The sequence below is a fragment of the Manis javanica genome, chromosome 1 (genome assembly GCF_040802235.1).
Source record: "Manis javanica isolate MJ-LG chromosome 1, MJ_LKY, whole genome shotgun sequence".
In the NCBI taxonomy this organism is placed as follows: Eukaryota; Metazoa; Chordata; class Mammalia; order Pholidota; family Manidae; genus Manis; species Manis javanica.
In genome coordinates, this window is record NC_133156.1 from 139,840,741 (window position 1) to 139,854,129 (window position 13,389).

Below are 13,389 nucleotides of genomic sequence, written 5' to 3' on the forward strand. Positions count from 1 at the left end.
TTCCCCTGAGGCTCCGAACCTAGGTCCTTCAGGCTTCTGAGGTACTTTGAGGGAAATTTTCAGTTAAATAGTAGCTTCAAAAAGTTTTAATATTTCAAAATTTTGTATTCACCCCAAATAAGGCTGAATAATTTTAGGTTTCTTTGTTCTCTGGCTGGAAATATATAAATTCAGTGGGAAATGGTGTTTTGATTTTTTCCAAAACTGTCATAAACTCAGAGTGACAAATACACCTTGCTTAGTGAGAACTGAGAAAACAAAATGATTTTAAAACTACAGTTTGCTTAAAGGAAAAAAATAACCTTCAGTGCAGTTCTCTGGAAAGCATAATAACCATAGCAGCAGCAAGCATACATTTGTTTTGCAGGTGAGGAAACTGAAGTTAAACGTGAGATTAACAAGTACTTAGCCAAGGTCACACTGGCAGGGGTGAGCTAAAACAGGAACACTGGTGGTCTGACTTCTGTGTAACACACTATTCCCATTGTATAATCATGTGTATCCTATCTTACACTCTGACTCATTTAAAAAATACTTGAAGAGCAAAAAAGATTTGAGATACAGTTCGGTTTGCCTAGTGATTTGTGCGAAACAATTAGTCTTCACAGTTGAAACAATGTAACATTGTGCTGAGTCCTGCAGTGGCTTTTGTTTACTCACAGGGAACTAATGTCCTGTGGCTGCCATTCTTGATGTGAAGTGGGCACTGCTGTCAACCTACTTGCCTGCTTTCGTAACAGGTTTCAGCAAAGAAACAAGTTTCCTCTATTTAGTTTCTGAGATGTTTTTCTTCAATTTATATAAACAATTGCATGGGTGGGAATCCACACTCCTCATCGAAGGCTTGAAGATAGTTCGAGGAGAGGGGTAAGGCCCACAGTGCACTCTGTATGTGGATCTGTTCCCCGTTAAGGAGGAGGATCACTACGGTATGCTCTTCCTCAGTCAGGGGACTATGTACAGCACTGGAATAAAGTCCATGTGCCCTGTAAAGGGTTATACTTGTTTCAGAATGAGAACAGTTCCTTTACCTTATTAGTGTAACCTGGCTCTCCCACTGAAACCCTCTTAAAGGTAATTTATAGTTCTTCTTGACCTCACCTTCTTTTGAGTTCTTTTCCTAACAATTGCTTAGCAGTAAAAGCCCCTGGGCTTATGGCTTTGTAAGTGATTGGTAATGGCAATGCCTGTAAATAAAACAGGCTTCCATGCAGACTATTCCAAGCAAGACTAATTCACATTTGGACAAGGAGAGTGCTCCCCTGAAAATGTCAGACAGCAGAAAAACTGCCCAGTTCCTGAGGTACTCCCCACAAGTGAATCCCCAGATTGCTTGTGGGTATAAAGAAAGGCACTTTGATCAATCATCCTCTGATTTATGGGCATTTTAAAGTTACTTGGGGAGTCATTTCTTGGATATTACTCAAAACCATTTTCCTCTTCAAATCTGATGCGAGTATACTTCCCCATAGTCAAATAAGTGGAATCAGAATGCATTAAAATATCACTCTTACATAACATGGCATTCAGGAAATTGTCTTGGAATTGCTATGAAGCCTTGGAAACAGACGAACAACAGCCAGATTTTCCCAGGAAAAAAAATCAAACTCTTATCTGTCCTTGTGTATCAAGAGATTAGATTTTTTTTTCATGAAAATTCCAGTGTACATCAGTTTCATTCCAAATTTCTGTTAGCTTAAAAATTTTGTGGTGACAGTCTGCATAACATCACCTGGAGTCTCCATTACAGTTTGAGGATTGCCAGAACAAAAATATATGTAAGGGAAATAACAAATATAGTGGATTAATTATCCTCCAGTATTTAAAAGTTAGTTTAAGAATGTACCTTCAGATGAATTCCTAAGGAATTGAAACAGTGTTAAGGATTCAAATTTCCTCCTATAAGAAGAATGTTATGTTTTCTTAAAAGCCATTACTTTGCAAAACTGCTCATTAAACTTTGGTGAGGTTTGTGATACACTGAAAGGGATGCTCTATTGTCATTCCCATTTTGCAAAGAAATGAAGTTCAGAGAGATAAGGTAATTTGCTTGAGACCCAGAGCTAACAAGTGGATGAGACTTTAAATCAGATGTCTGATGTTGTCAATTTTTCTTTTCAATGCACACACCTTACTATTTTTCAATAAAGAGATCTTATACATCATCTGGTGGCTTTTACCCACCCAGTACAGAATTCATAGTGTATAGATCACTAATGGACCTGGCCTGCCTGGACAATGTTAAATTCTTGAACAATTTAATTAGCATAAATATGATAAAAATTACGGTTTAAAATGTCTTGGTAACTTTGTGAACAAAAAATACAAGGAATGTTATCAAAAATAATGTTTAAACCAACAAATTGAATATTCACACACCAACACTTACCTGTTTCAGGACCCATTAACCAGGTAATTTGTTGTTTTCCTCTAGTATTTCATGAACAAACATGTAAATATGCCACTTCCCTTGAAAGCAGATGCTGGAAGCGCATATTCTGTAGCCCCCTTCCCTTCTGATCCCCCTTCCTTGGCGGGTACCTCAACCTCATCCCTTTTCTCTTGGGCTCACAACACACTGGAAGTGCCCAGGTCTCACCAGAGCCCCTGGCCCTCTCCCTTTTGCTGCCCCCTTGGGGGCACACATGTGAATAATGGCTGGCTGGACAGTGAAGGCAAACATTAGAAGTGCACCAGGCCAGGACCGAAATTGGGAGAAGTCATCCCTGCTGGTATGCAGGAGACAGCCAGAAGAAAAATCATTTTAATGGCTGGAGGGTCTGGACAGATGTCAAAAGTTACTGCTGGAAAGCTAGCCTCCCCTGAAGTATGGTGGGGCAGGAGTTCTGTGGGGACCCACAGACCTAATTCCTCCCTTGCTTCATTCTTTTGTATCCTGTTGCCTTTTCCTCAAAGCAGAGCTTATCTGCTTCTTAAATGACCTTTGCAGGAATCATGCTTTCTTGTCTTGATTCCAGTTCTGTGCATAAAGCCAGAGCCTGGCACACACACTCCCTTGAAATACACAGGGGGCTACTAGAGGACTTTTTACCATCCCCCTCACCCTTTATATATCTTATTATATGGCTGCAGTTCTTAAGGGAAGAAAACAGAGAATCTAAATATAAACGTAGGACACTGCCATTTTCTTGAAGTCTGAAAAACCCCAAACAAAATTAAACCTGAAATAGACATAAGACCAACAAAAATCATAAGACGATTTGTAACAGATAACTTTAGACTGTTTACATGCCACATACTAGAGAGAGAATCAAAAGCAGTCCCCAGACACTCAGAATACCTTACAACCATGCAATCAGTCAACATTCGCGGGCACACAGTCCCTGTTCCTGCTCCCGTTCCCAGAGATCCCCACACAGCCCCCGTCACAAGGCAGTCAGTCGGCAGAAAACACATTTCAGTGTTAGAGCACAAAACATTTGTTTTAAAGCACACAACAGTCGCTGATGCAGCCATCTGAAGGCAAACTGCCCGCGGGCGGGCGGGCTGGCAGAGTGTGCACAGCAAGCATGTGTACCTAGGTCGAGGATCCAGTACTTGCAGGTGCCCGGCTGCCCGCTGCTGCGGTAGGCTGCGCTGGCGGGGGAAAGCGAGTCCAGCGGATCAACCGGCTCAGTTCCGTTTGGCATGGTGCGTGCGGAGCTGATCTGAGGCTAAGGGCTCAGAAGCCCCACGCTAGCTATCCCTATAGCAGCCAGAGCAACCCACTCTTCAGCAAAAGCAGAAAACGACTCAGCGGGCACTCAGAAGCAGGCTGGATGGAACCAGGCAACAGGCGGGGGCTGTGCAGCCCCAGGCCCAGCCAGAGCCCAGGGCACAGCTCCTCTCCCCGCGGATGGCCGCTCCCTCTGCCTCGCTTCTGAGCACAGCTTTCCAGTTGGGTTTCACATGTGGGAATATCCAGACTACGTGGATTACATTCTACCACAGTGACTCTAATTGGAGCTCAAGGAAATTCTGAGGGTGCACTGTGAGCCAGATGTTTCTCATCTCCTGCACTAGCCAAAGCTGTGATTTCCTCACTCGGTGAAATGTCAAGTGACAGACACCCTCCCCACACCAGGCTTTCTGCTTTGGGCTTTGTCTGTTTAGATGGACGTCTTCTCTGAGACATACCACAAACAGTGCCTCCTGATGTGACTTGATAACGAAAGAGGCGTAATTCAGTCCACAGCCAACTGGTTACCTCACCGCTGCAACGCCACCCTGACTTACTAAAACATATCTTCACTCTGCCTTACAAGCAGCAGTCCTACCAGAGAAAATAAATATCCTTACTTGTGATTTGTAAAGGCGTTTCTGGTAAAGCATCTTAAAAGCTCATTTTTGCCCTTTTCAGAAATTGGATATTTTCTTTAGCCTACATACATTCTTACTCTGTATTTCAAAGTTTCCATCTATTCTCTGCCCTGTGTCATACAGCACAATGGCTTCGTGGGGGGAATATCCACTGTTTAACAATCATGAAGTTTGACTTTTCAGCTTCTATGTAAGTATATGTGCTCTCCTGTTCCTCATTAATTCAAGATGCACACACAGGACTCTCCAAACTGCATTTTGATGGCATCCTCTCCTTTGAAGCAGTCACATGAAATATTCTTTACATACCTAAAACTGTAATGGGGCCCTGAGTTACCTAAACATTTTTTGAGAGGGTCCTATTTGTGGAAGCCTACACTTGACACTGTGTGTTACCTTCTTGAGTTCTTTTTATTAATAATAATTCTCATTTCTGCTTTCTCGAACCTGATAACATAAATGATTTTGTTTGTACTTTTATTGCTAAGAAGAATGTCTTTTCTAGTTCCTTAGTTATAAAAAAAAAAGTTAATCTCAGGTTCTCCCCACCACCCCATTTGCTGCAAAGTAAATTCTCAAAGTAAAAAATGTGAACATACCAGAGACGTCTAGTTTCTTTTTCAGTTTAAGACAATTAACGATAAAAAAAGGAGACACTAAATGCTAGGCACACAAAGAAAGCTGTTTTGGGCAGTGTAATACCTCCCTAAAAGTGCTACAAAGCAGGATCTGGCATTTATAGGCCCCCATTAGGCCTCATAGTCTTCTTAAAACACCAAAAGCAAAGCGTAAGGTTGTTTTTCCCTATAAATGGTCCCATGATAGCTCCAGATGGTGTACTTATGCAGGGACCAAGCAAGAGGAGGAATTCTGTACAGAGCACTTTTTATGCAAGTAAAGAAATCTTTATTACCAAATAAATAACCTTCTCTTTTCTTGGCAATGAAAGCAGTAAAAAATTATGTCCTTGAGGAAATCAAGTTAGTTGACATTCTAAGGTTTCATTTACTACAACCTGCATTAAATATTTTACTTTGTCCCTTTCCAAAAATACAGACTGCCAAACAAGGGCCATTAATTAACATTTTCTTTTTTAAAAAAAAGAGTTGGCAGGGAAATTACTTACTTTATTTGTAATATACATTCTCTACAAAAGAGGAAGGGAATGATGCTTGAAACGAACAGGACAACTGTGGGTGACAGACGGGAAGTTTCCCCAGTGACCGCCTTCTTCAAATTTCAGGTTCACATCTGTCAGAGAAATGGAGCGTGGCAGGAAAAAGGGAGGAAGGGAAGGAGGCTTTTCTCATCCCCGTCTATTCATGGAAGTGTGAAACTGCTATGTAACTTGGCCCTTTAAAAAGTAAAGATAGATTACATCAAGTAAAGGTGCCGTGACCCCGACCCAGGGGGGCATCTAACCTGCTGGACTGGTAAGCGTGTAGCCAACGGAAGCGCTGGCATCAGGATGTGAGAGCCAACAGGCCCAAGGACACAGGAAGGCACCGCGGGGAGGAGGCTGGGCCCTGAGCTCATCTCCACCTTGGTGGGGGGGTACCCCGAACCTGTTCTGAGAGCCTGAACCACGTCCAGGGGAGAAGGACCCAGGGCACTGCAGCAGACCGCAGGGAGAGCAGTTGGTGGGAGCTGCGGCCGTGAAGGCAGAGCCAGGGGCTGCAGGTCCCCGGGAGGAGTTTCACAGAAAATGATAATGCACCGTAACGAGGCGGGAAATAGGGAGCGACTGAGAGGCTGGGGGACGCGTGGGACGGAGTGGAAGCTCCGGACACAGGATGGGTCCACCTGCAGTGTGCAGACACCATCAAGGAGGAAGGCAGCCAGGGGCAGTGCCAACCCTGAGGTTTACGTGACCAGGACTGAGGATAGGACGGAATGGTGAGATGAGGCCAGGACAGACGGAGCTCCGCTTTGCAAAGAAAGCAGCTGAGGTGAAAGCTGACTAGCTGGGTGGGCTAGACACACATTTGAGGAATTTGGCAGAAAAGGAACACAATGTAGAAATTAAAAAGTGGAGTTGGTGAAGGAGAACAATACATTCTGTTTTTTGGTACTTATGATATAATGCTTTTGGTATTTTCATTTGATGGCTTGACATATAACTGAAAGTGTCACAAAGAAAAAAGAAGCCCCATTACTGAAGACAGTGCTTTTAAAGATGTCCCCCAGGTCTGTCTGTAGGGACCAAAGGCAAGGGGTGCTGGGAAGGGAAAATGCAGATACCCATACGTCAGAGAACTAAGGGCTGACTCTTGGAACCCTGTATGTTTCACATACCCCCAAAATAATGAAATTCATCAGGATTGGGGGTGTATGTGCTCAAACGGAAGGTAAACCCCATAGCCAATGACCCTAGGAAGGAAACACAGAGCCACTCTGCAGGGGGCAGGGAAGGAAGGAGCTCACCTAAGCGATGCTGAAGAGCTGAGCACCGTAAACCCAAAGACGCAGAGATCTGTACACTTGTGTCTCCCAGGGTGTTGGGCCCGCAGTGACTGGGTGGGGTTCAGTCTTTTAAAGTCAAGTCATTTTAGGTATAGAAAAGACTCAATTTCCAAAGAGGTAAAAACAATGGGCTTCTAGACTAGGATTTTATTTTGGACAATGAGATGCAGGTGTCCCACTGCCAGAGGAACAGGTTACAGGCGAGGAAAAGACTAGAATGAACCTTGTGCCGAAGGTCCAGCCTGGGGTGAGGCGGACTATGATACAGACACGTGTGCACACATACGTCCGGCCAAGAGCCAGCTGTGCTCCCGAAGTGATGGGGTGTCTCTGCATGCAGAAGCCCACTGAAGGAGCTCCCAATGGCCAGAGCTGGAATGACGTGAGTGAGGACCTAAATAGTGACGGTACTGGGTCATGACCCAATGAATAAAACAAATATTCACCACTCTAAATAAGCAGATGAGGCAGAGCCACGGCTACCTTTGAGAATTAGAATTAATAAACCTAAAAGGAGAGAGGAGAAACAGAAAACCAGCAGGCACACACCACAGGAACAACTAGTCAGGCAAGAACCATGGATGGATGCTAGAGCTAGAGGGTAAAGGCAGCAGGAGAACCAGGCTACCCGTGTATCACAAAGAAAGAACCCGTAACTGTAGAGTGGAGAGACACTGCAGCCACCACTCGAACCAGGCGATCCAGGTGTGAGGCGTGTCTGGGCCCTCCTGGGCCCCGGGATACCACACGCGGGGAGGGAGGGAAGGGCACATCGCTTTTGTGGGATTCTCGCCAAAACTGCATGAGCTCCATTTCATCATGAGAAAACATCAGAGAAACACAATTTGGGGGACATCTTACAAAATGAAGGACTGGCAATACCTCAGAAGTACAGGGTCATGAAAAACAAACAAAAAATGGGCAGAGGAACTAAAATTATTTCAAAACAAAGTTCTTAAAAAATTGAGTGTTACATTATATAAATACAAATAGCCAAAGAAATTGAGAGTAACAAAAGAAACATAGTAGGCAAATTCAAGACCTGCAAACAAAGGAAGCTATGATTTATTGAAGAAATATACTGAAGGAACATAAAATCATTATCTCTTGGGCAAAGCTGTAACAGCCAATCTCCTTCTCATGGAAGTAAAGGTATTTTTATTTAAATTGGCCAAAAAGAAGCTATTTGTAAAACTAAAATTCAGATGTGCCAAAAGACCTAAGAGCCTAGAATTTCTATTAAGATTATATCACTTTTTGAAGAAGAAACAAGCATTAGTGATAAGGCAGTTAATGGAGGATGAAAAGCCTCCCAAAATCTTAAAAGCAAAAGATGGGATACTTAAAACTCTATCAGCTATATTTTGAGATTGAACCTCAAATGACATAACCACAAGGAATATTATTCATAATTTCCTGTAAAAATTAGTGCTTTCTTGAGACTTGAAATAGTATCAGTAATCCTAATAAAGGTTTAGCAGTCTATCCGTAAGCTGGTCTTGAACCCCCAATCAGAACAAGCAGCAGGTAGGTCCACGGTTAGGGCCTGGACTCTGGAGTCACAGCCCTGCAGGAGGACAGCGATTCCAGGCACCGCTCCATCCCTGCCTCCCCAGCCCTGGGTTTCTTCCCTGGCGTTTCCTCTCTGCTCAGCGAGTTCAAAGCATTAGCCCAGCACAGCTGCGCCACCAGGATCGAGTGTCTCAGGTTCCATGCACAAAGATACTCCTGTTCAGAGGACATTTTGTCCAGTTTCTTAGCCCACAGATAATGCCTCCCGTTCTGGAGGGGAAGGACAGGATGACTAAATCCTGCCTCTCAGGGCCCCATTCAGCACATTATTTCCTGCAGCTCTCTAGCGCAGTTGCCAATCCACAAAAGCACCTTTATTGAGGCATTCAAACACTCGATTTGGGTGCCAAAAATTCGATAGGCTCCTTTTCATGGCTTCGCTTGCTATCTTTTCACGAACTATGTGAGTTTTTCAATTACTTTAACAAAACAAACATTCAAGGACTCCCTTTTTACATTTTACTTTCACTGGCTCCCAGACATTCTCTGTTTGCATCAGCACGGGGGGGGGGGGGGGGGGGAGTTATTTGCCGAATGGCAATGTGAGATGGTAGCCTCACAAACGTGTTCTCTAAAAAAGTAACAAAAACAACAGTGTTTGAAAAATTAGAGCAATGGTGCTGAACCCTGACAGCCAATATGTGCGTTTGATGTCCCAGTTCTGTTAACCTGTAGGGAGTGATGACGGCACCCACAGATCACTCAGAGAGGGGCCGCGGAGAATAGGAAGACTGGCAGGGAGCTCACTTTTCAAGGAAAACCAAGCGGCAGATTTTGGTATTTTTGTCACAGATGTAGTGGGGGGTGCGGGTTATGGAGGAAAAAGCTTTTATTCCTGGATGCAAATTGATTTAAAAATTATTTTTACTTTTGTGACTGGTTCTTCATCCATTTGCTCACAACGAGCCCCCTGAGGGTGCAGGTCTGTACTTTAGCAGGGTGGGGGGTGGGACGAGGGACCTGAAGGAGAAAAAAGGGCAGGTTTTCATAAAGGTGACCTCCTTGGGTGATGGACGGCATCTGGAGGCAGCACAGTTCCAATCAGAAAGCTGAAAACAGGTCCTTCTCACAGAGGGATGGCTGGAGGGGCCATGGCCTCCAGGGAACGTCTGCAGCTCCAGGCCTGCAGGCAGTCCCGAGGGAGGTGGAAGTGGGAGACCAGCTTCTGGAAGCTGCTCTTCCACAAATGGTGGTTGGTCTTGGGCCACTGAGTTGGTTTCTAGAGCCTACAGTTTCCTGCCTGGATGAGGTTGCCCATAGCACATACTTGAGGATTAAATGTAGAGAAAAGCAGCACAATGTCTAGCTGATTGCAGGCCCTCAACAGACCCTGCCTGTCACTACTTTTAATTTTCTAAGGCTCAAACAGTCCCCTCTGCCATGGGCTGTGTCCCTCCCCAAATTTTTACATTGAAGTCCTAACTCCCAGTATCGCAGAATGCAACTGTATTTGGAGACAGGATCTTTAAAGAGGTAATTAGGCTAAAATAAAGCTGCTGGGGCACGGAGAAGACAAGCAGTGACTCTATAGCATCTTACTACGCTGACATTGACTGCACTAGGGGGGCAGTGAGGACTTGTTAATAGGGGTGAATGTTGAAACTACAATGTTGTTCATGCGAAACCTTTGTAAGATTGTATATCAATGATAGTTTAATAAAACTAAGTAATAAATAAATAAAGCTGTTGGGGTGAGTTCTAACCCAACATGATAACCAGTGTCTTTATTAGAACAGGAAATTCAGACCCAGAGACACCATAGGTGCATACATGGAGGGGGCACCATGTGAGGACATGGCAAGAAGCTAGCTCTCTGCAGCCAAGCAGGGACATCTCATAAGAAACCAGCCCTGCTGACACCGTTAGCTTAGACTTGTGGCCTCCAGACCTATGAAACAATGAGTTTCGGTTGTTGAAGCCTTTTAGCTGGTGATGTTTGGTTATGGCAGCCCCAGCTGACTAACACAGCCCTCTTCCTTCATCTGATAACAGTCTGCTCCATAATCCAGGACTGAAACTGCCTATTTTGGGGACAGGAGGAAACTATCTCTAAGAACAGCACTTTAATATTCTTTCCTTCTAGTAAATTCAAAGTTCCACACACTCAGGAAAAGGAGTGGGAGCGACAGGATGCAACTGAACATGAGGCTACTATTTCAATAAACAATCATACAGAAGACCAGAGCTGCCTTGCAGTGAGGCCAGGGCAAATGAGCCTGTTTACTGTCCTCTCAAATGTTTGAAAGGGCCTTTCAAATAATAAACACACTAGATCCCCTGTGCTAAGCTTGGCTAGAAAAAGTTTTGGGAAAATCATGACCCCTTGAAAGTGGCAGCCTTGTGGAATGACTAAGCTGTCCAAAGTGTCGCAGCCACTGCTGGTCAGACCACTCTGTCCCGCCCTTCTACCGGCACCTAGGAAGACTCCAGGGCAGCCCTGCGCTGCAGGTGAGAGTTCAAAGGTCAGCCTCCTTAACTGTCTGACCTCCAGCACTCCACACCCTTTCTTTGTCCCCTCCAAAATCCTTTCATAGTGTCAGTAAAGAAGGAAGGAAGTTAAGATTGAGCAGTGTTTTAAAGTATTTTTTCAAAATTCATTGGGAAACTTTACTGATAAGAAACAATCTCTCAGAAAGCACAGAGATTATATGGAGACTTTATTTAAAGCCCATTATAAAAACCACAGAAAGCAGTGTCTCATGAATGCGCTTCTCACAGGGGACACTGTGGTCTGGATTCATAAGCAGCTTTGCATGGACAGAAGGCAAAGCACTGGCACCTCAAAAAGCTGCTTTTATACAGACACTGAGGGAAGTCACTCATTTCTTCGGAAACTACCACCACTTACATTTAGTGGTGAGCTCCTATGAGCTCCTAATGTGCAACCTCTGCTGCATTTATAATAAAACACAGAAATAGGTGAAATGTCATTTATACTAATATTCCATTGCATGCTCCTGGACAGAGCACTGTGGGAAAAAGTCCATCAAATGCCACACACAATCATGGCTTACTGTATATGGTTTTAAAGAGTGACCTTAGTCAAAGGGGGAAGTTTTTTCTCCTACGTGGGTAAAATGGATTTAGAGAACTCAAGGAGTTTGGTACAGCTCAACTGTCATGATACTGAACAAAACTAAAAAACATATAAAAGCTGATGTCCTTTAATTTGTCTGATGGTTCAAGTACAGTTGGAAAATATCCATCATATCATAGATAAATTTCACAAATGCCTAGGGTGCCTAAATGGTTTTCTTGGCTTCACTGGAGATGGCTGGTAATTATAGATTTGCTTTGTTTATGTCACCGTACTCCTATTATGTTAATATGTGTGTGCAAATTAGTTAGTAGTTTAAAACCTATACATACTTAAGGTACTATACAAGAAGATATGTCAAAGAAATAATCAATCCTCCCAAGTTTCCTTCATATGCTACATCTATAGCTTTTCTTCTTCCTTCCTAATTACAAACCTTAAATAGAATTCGTGCCTCATATCGAATTTACTGAGTATCATAATTCCTCCAGGTGGTAAAGATACCTCGAGACAAGTGCTGGGCATAGAAGCCACAGGGCATAAATCTGCAAAGAAGTAAAAAGCTAACCTTTGCAAACAATTTGGCTTCTCTCTCACTTACCAACTTTACATTTCCCTGTATGGCCCCGGAAGATGACTGGTTAGCCAGAGACGGGTAAGATTCCTCAAGGGAGGAACAACCTAAGACAGGCACAGTCGCAGGGGGGCCATCAGGTGAGAATTTGGGGATCAACAGAGGTGAGGCTCAGAACCTCACCCCCCCTGCTTTGAGAGAAATCTTCTGCATCCGTGGATGTCTTGCTGCCCTTGTCTAGCCTGGATTAATACTTAGTCCATAGGCACACACCTGATCATCTGATCATCTACATTTGCCTTCTTACAGCACTAAACTATGTTTTCTACCTTTATCTTGCATCTACCTACCACTTCAGCATTTTATTAAAAATAAAAATAATAATAATAATAGGAGAAATGTGGGATCAACATATAAATCAAGTACAAAAATCAAACGAATATTCATATTTGACCTGATTGTTTATAGGTCATAATGCATGATCAAAACCGAAAGTTTCTGTGATGAATGCCCTTGTACTGTTCACCATGTAAGAATTTATTCACTCTGTAAGAATTCGTTCACCATGTAAGAACTTGTTCGTTATGCTTCAGAAGATTGGAGACTGACGAGAATTAGGCTTGAGATGGATTAATGATTGTACATTGAGCATTGACCCCCCTATACTGAATTTTATTGTTGTTAACAACCATTTGATCAATAAATATGAGAGATGCCCTCTCAAAAAAAAAAAAAAAAAAAAAAAAAAAAAAGCTGATGTGATTATACACTGTGTTTACTGTGTTTTTTTTCTAACGTAGTTTATTTAGGTAATTCTTCAAAAGTATGTTTCCCATAAATGTGCTCACCCTTCACCCCATCAATCCCACTTCTAGAATTCCATCTTGTAGATAGACCTGCACACAAATGAAATCTGTGCCAAGGGTCTGAAACCCTTCTCAGAACAGCAACCGCCTGGAAACCACCCAGCGTAGTTCCCAAGGGCACTAGTTAATCCCCTAAGCTACAAGCACACGTGAAGTTCTGGACATCCATAAAAACGCACAAGGCATGCATCTTCACGTACTGGCATGGAGGTGTTTCTAAAAGGTATGGCCAAGAGAAAACAGCCGGAGCAAATTATGCAACTTTTATGTTAGAAAATGGAGGGAGGCAAGAACACAAGTTTGCATTTGCCTAACAAAATACCAGGGGTAGAATTTAAAATGAGTAAAAATGGCTGTACAAGGCACATGGGAATGTGGAAGTAAGACTTCTCGGTCTCTACGTTTGCATGGTTTTACTTTTGAACCATGTGAAATGTCTAGAAAGAAGTTTCAAGATTTGGCTTCTCTTCTTTAGAAAGAAGTTCTGAATGTGGGGGTCACTGAAATTGTTTGCAGAAGTTTTGTACCTATGTGCGTTTTTTAGAATAGGCACCATA

The 13,389-nt window shown here is 43.3% G+C and overlaps 1 protein-coding gene across 7 annotated transcripts in view; it reads right to left on the reverse strand.

Annotated features, from left to right (window-relative positions):
- TRIO (trio Rho guanine nucleotide exchange factor) overlaps positions 1 to 13,389 on the reverse strand; it is a 340,446-nt gene that overhangs the window by 56,670 nt on the left and 270,387 nt on the right. The window contains exon 35 of one of the 7 annotated variants that reach the window (XM_073237773.1): positions 5,366 to 5,571. The exons of the other annotated variants lie outside the window; for them this stretch is intronic. Within the exon in view, the coding sequence (XP_073093874.1) occupies positions 5,468 to 5,571 (104 nt within the window). The 3' untranslated portion in view covers positions 5,366 to 5,467. Of the gene's footprint in view, positions 1 to 5,365; positions 5,572 to 13,389 lie in introns of those variants that run through there. 7 annotated transcript variants of the gene reach the window in all.